We start from the raw sequence: 2,630 nt of genomic DNA, 5'->3' as shown, positions 1-2,630 counted from the left end.
CAAACCTCTGCTTGAAGTCTCCATAGAGGATCCTGTTGGGGAAGCCTTTCCTACAGATCCTGATGCCTTCCAGCACACCGTTACAGCGCAGCTGGTGCATCACCAGAGGGTTCTCCATGGCCCCAGGGGTCTTGGTCTCATTGGGGATGATGCAGCGCACGAAGTGAGGGTGGGTAGACCTCAGGTTGGTCATCAATTTATTCAGATTCTCCTAATTAAGCCAGAGGTGACACATTCTGATTAGTTTACTATAAAGTAGGGGAACCTTCTTTGTACAACACACTGAAAGGGATTTCATAAGTCATGCTGTATAAAACACATTTATAGCATTACAGAAAAAAATAGAAAAAAACATATAATCCATTACCTGGGAATGTATATATATATACGTGAACATATAGCCTAAAGAAAGGAATTTTATAAATCTAACAAATTCATCAGTATGGTTGTGTAAAGTAGGGGAAAGGCACAAGTTTGATTTTTTTAGTCTTCCAAAAGTGTTGCAGACGGATGATACACTGCAAACATAAAGGGGCAATGAGACTGTTGCCCTGCTGGTCTTAGATGGAAGACCAATGGTTTTGGAGCAGGTCTTCACAATGCTCTGCAGAAGGTTTCTGTACAGTATGGCAACAGATACCAGCAGTTATTGGAACTCTTGTTTTCTAGTTCCAGTCCAGTGAACTTTGTTTGATTTCTGTCTCTAATGCTCTGAAAGGCCACGGAAAATGTATTTAAAATAGTCTATGGGGAAGTACGGGTATGGGGAGTTATAAACACAACTGCAGTACACTTCCAATCCATGAGTGGGCATTGGATAGTAAACATAAACCCAAAGAGGAAAAGCCCAACCAAGAATCCTGTATCCCAACTTTTGGTCACAACAGAGATGTAGAATGCACAAATTTTATATGTCCTCTTTCTGTGATCTGTTCTTGATCATGTAAAGGATGTTTAAATATGAATGTCATGTAAAGTGGTAGACAACATTAACATATCTGAAATATGGAGGGTCTGCTGAATTGAGAACACAGCAAGACATATCCATTAATAATCATTGCATAGAACCTGACCAGCAAATACATCTATTAGATATCTAGAAGTTTTGGCAATTTCATTACTATACTGTACAAAAATCTTACCCTGTGAAGAGCAGAAACAGTTTGGAAAGATGAGCCTTTCTTCTTGCTACCGCCTTTGGCCTTTCCACCAGATTCTTGAGCTACATATAAGTAATCAATGTTATTATTAGAATGCAATTTTTAAGAGAAGACATGTTTTAAGAAAGAAAACAGGTTATTAGAATAATATAGATAATATTTTGGTAACAAAAAATTATTTTGTTTATTTCTGGTATTGTTTTTTATTAACATACCTGATTCAGCTCCTGCATAATTTGCAAAAAGTATCGCCAAAAGCTTAACGGTTGACTTCTGGAAAAGACCAACGACCGTCTCATTCAGAGGGTCCTTGTTCTTCACCAGCCAGTTGTTGATATTATAATCAACAGTTCCAGCATAGTGAACGAGGGAAAAATGTGCCTCCGGTTTTCCTTTGACAACTCTAGGCTTCTGGAAGTTGTTGGATTTCCCCAGATGATTGTCATAAAGCTTAGCTTTAAACGTAGCATCACTGGCTTTGGGAAACATGCACTCCTCTTCAAGGATGGACATGATACCCATGGGCTAAGTAGAGCATAAACACCAAAGTAAATATTTCATCAAAATCAACAGTTAATATAGAATAGTTGCTAAATTGAAATATACAATATAAATCACCTTTTCAATCAGGTCAATACAGGCCTGTAGATCCATACCAAAGTCAATAAACTCCCATTCAATCCCCTCTTTCTTGTACTCTTCCTGCTCCAGCACAAACATGTGGTGGTTGAAAAACTGTTGCAGTTTTTCATTGGTGAAGTTGATGCACAGCTGCTCAAAGGTGTTGAACTAGAAAGATGTTGAGAGTTATTAAAATTATTTTTTTCTTAAAATACTTAGAAAGTTTTATTACTGCTGAGATGTAAATGGCACATACTATATTATAAAAGTAATTAAAACAAAGAGCAATTAATACTGAACTCCTAACATGAAAGGTGTCTTTCTCCTATCTAAACTCACATCAAAAATCTCAAATCCAGCGATGTCCAGCACTCCAATGAAGTACTGGCGTGGCTGCTTGGTGTCAAGAGACTGATTAATTCTCATCACCATCCACAGGAACATCTTCTCATAAACCGACTTAGAGAGTGCACCGATGGCATAGTACACCTTAACAAGAAAATGATGGGAAACAATATCAAAACTAAATAATGTGTTGCAGATGAATCAAAATACACTCATGAAGTTTGCTTTATGTTTTTACCTGAGCAACATTTTGTCCCTTGGTGACCCACTCATTCCCTACTTTGACTCTTGGGTGACAGAGACCTTTGATGAGGTCAGCAGAGTTCAGGCCCATCAGATATGCAACTTTGTCAGCATCTAATAATGTAAAAAATATTATGTTGATCTGTGAGTAATCAAACATCTAAAGTATACTTTTTAACCATAATATACATATGCTGGTTTTGTACCTTCGGTTCCATCAGCTTCTGCCTGCTCCTCTCTCTGCTTCTGCTTAAACTTCAT

At 37.7% G+C, this 2,630-nt stretch overlaps 1 protein-coding gene across 1 annotated transcript in view; it reads right to left on the bottom strand.

Annotated features, from left to right (window-relative positions):
* Positions 1–4: 4 nt before the first annotated feature.
* Positions 5–2,630, bottom strand: part of LOC107081066 (myosin-6-like) — a gene marked incomplete at its 3' end in the record, with an annotated part of 5,128 nt that continues 2,502 nt past the window's right edge. Inside the window, exons 7-13 of the mRNA XM_015369279.1 lie at positions 2,576–2,624; positions 2,365–2,483; positions 2,121–2,270; positions 1,779–1,949; positions 1,376–1,685; positions 1,143–1,222; positions 5–211 (exon numbers count right to left, since the gene is read on the bottom strand). Coding sequence (XP_015224765.1) covers positions 5–211; positions 1,143–1,222; positions 1,376–1,685; positions 1,779–1,949; positions 2,121–2,270; positions 2,365–2,483; positions 2,576–2,624 — 1,086 coding nt within the window. The remainder of the gene's footprint in view (positions 212–1,142; positions 1,223–1,375; positions 1,686–1,778; positions 1,950–2,120; positions 2,271–2,364; positions 2,484–2,575; positions 2,625–2,630) is intronic.

This window comes from Cyprinodon variegatus, unplaced genomic scaffold (assembly GCF_000732505.1).
Source record: "Cyprinodon variegatus isolate N-32 unplaced genomic scaffold, C_variegatus-1.0 Scaffold2819, whole genome shotgun sequence".
Taxonomy (NCBI): domain Eukaryota; kingdom Metazoa; phylum Chordata; class Actinopteri; order Cyprinodontiformes; family Cyprinodontidae; genus Cyprinodon; species Cyprinodon variegatus.
Note: the sequence above shows the minus strand (reverse complement) of the source record. Positions and strands in the feature narration are given on the sequence as shown.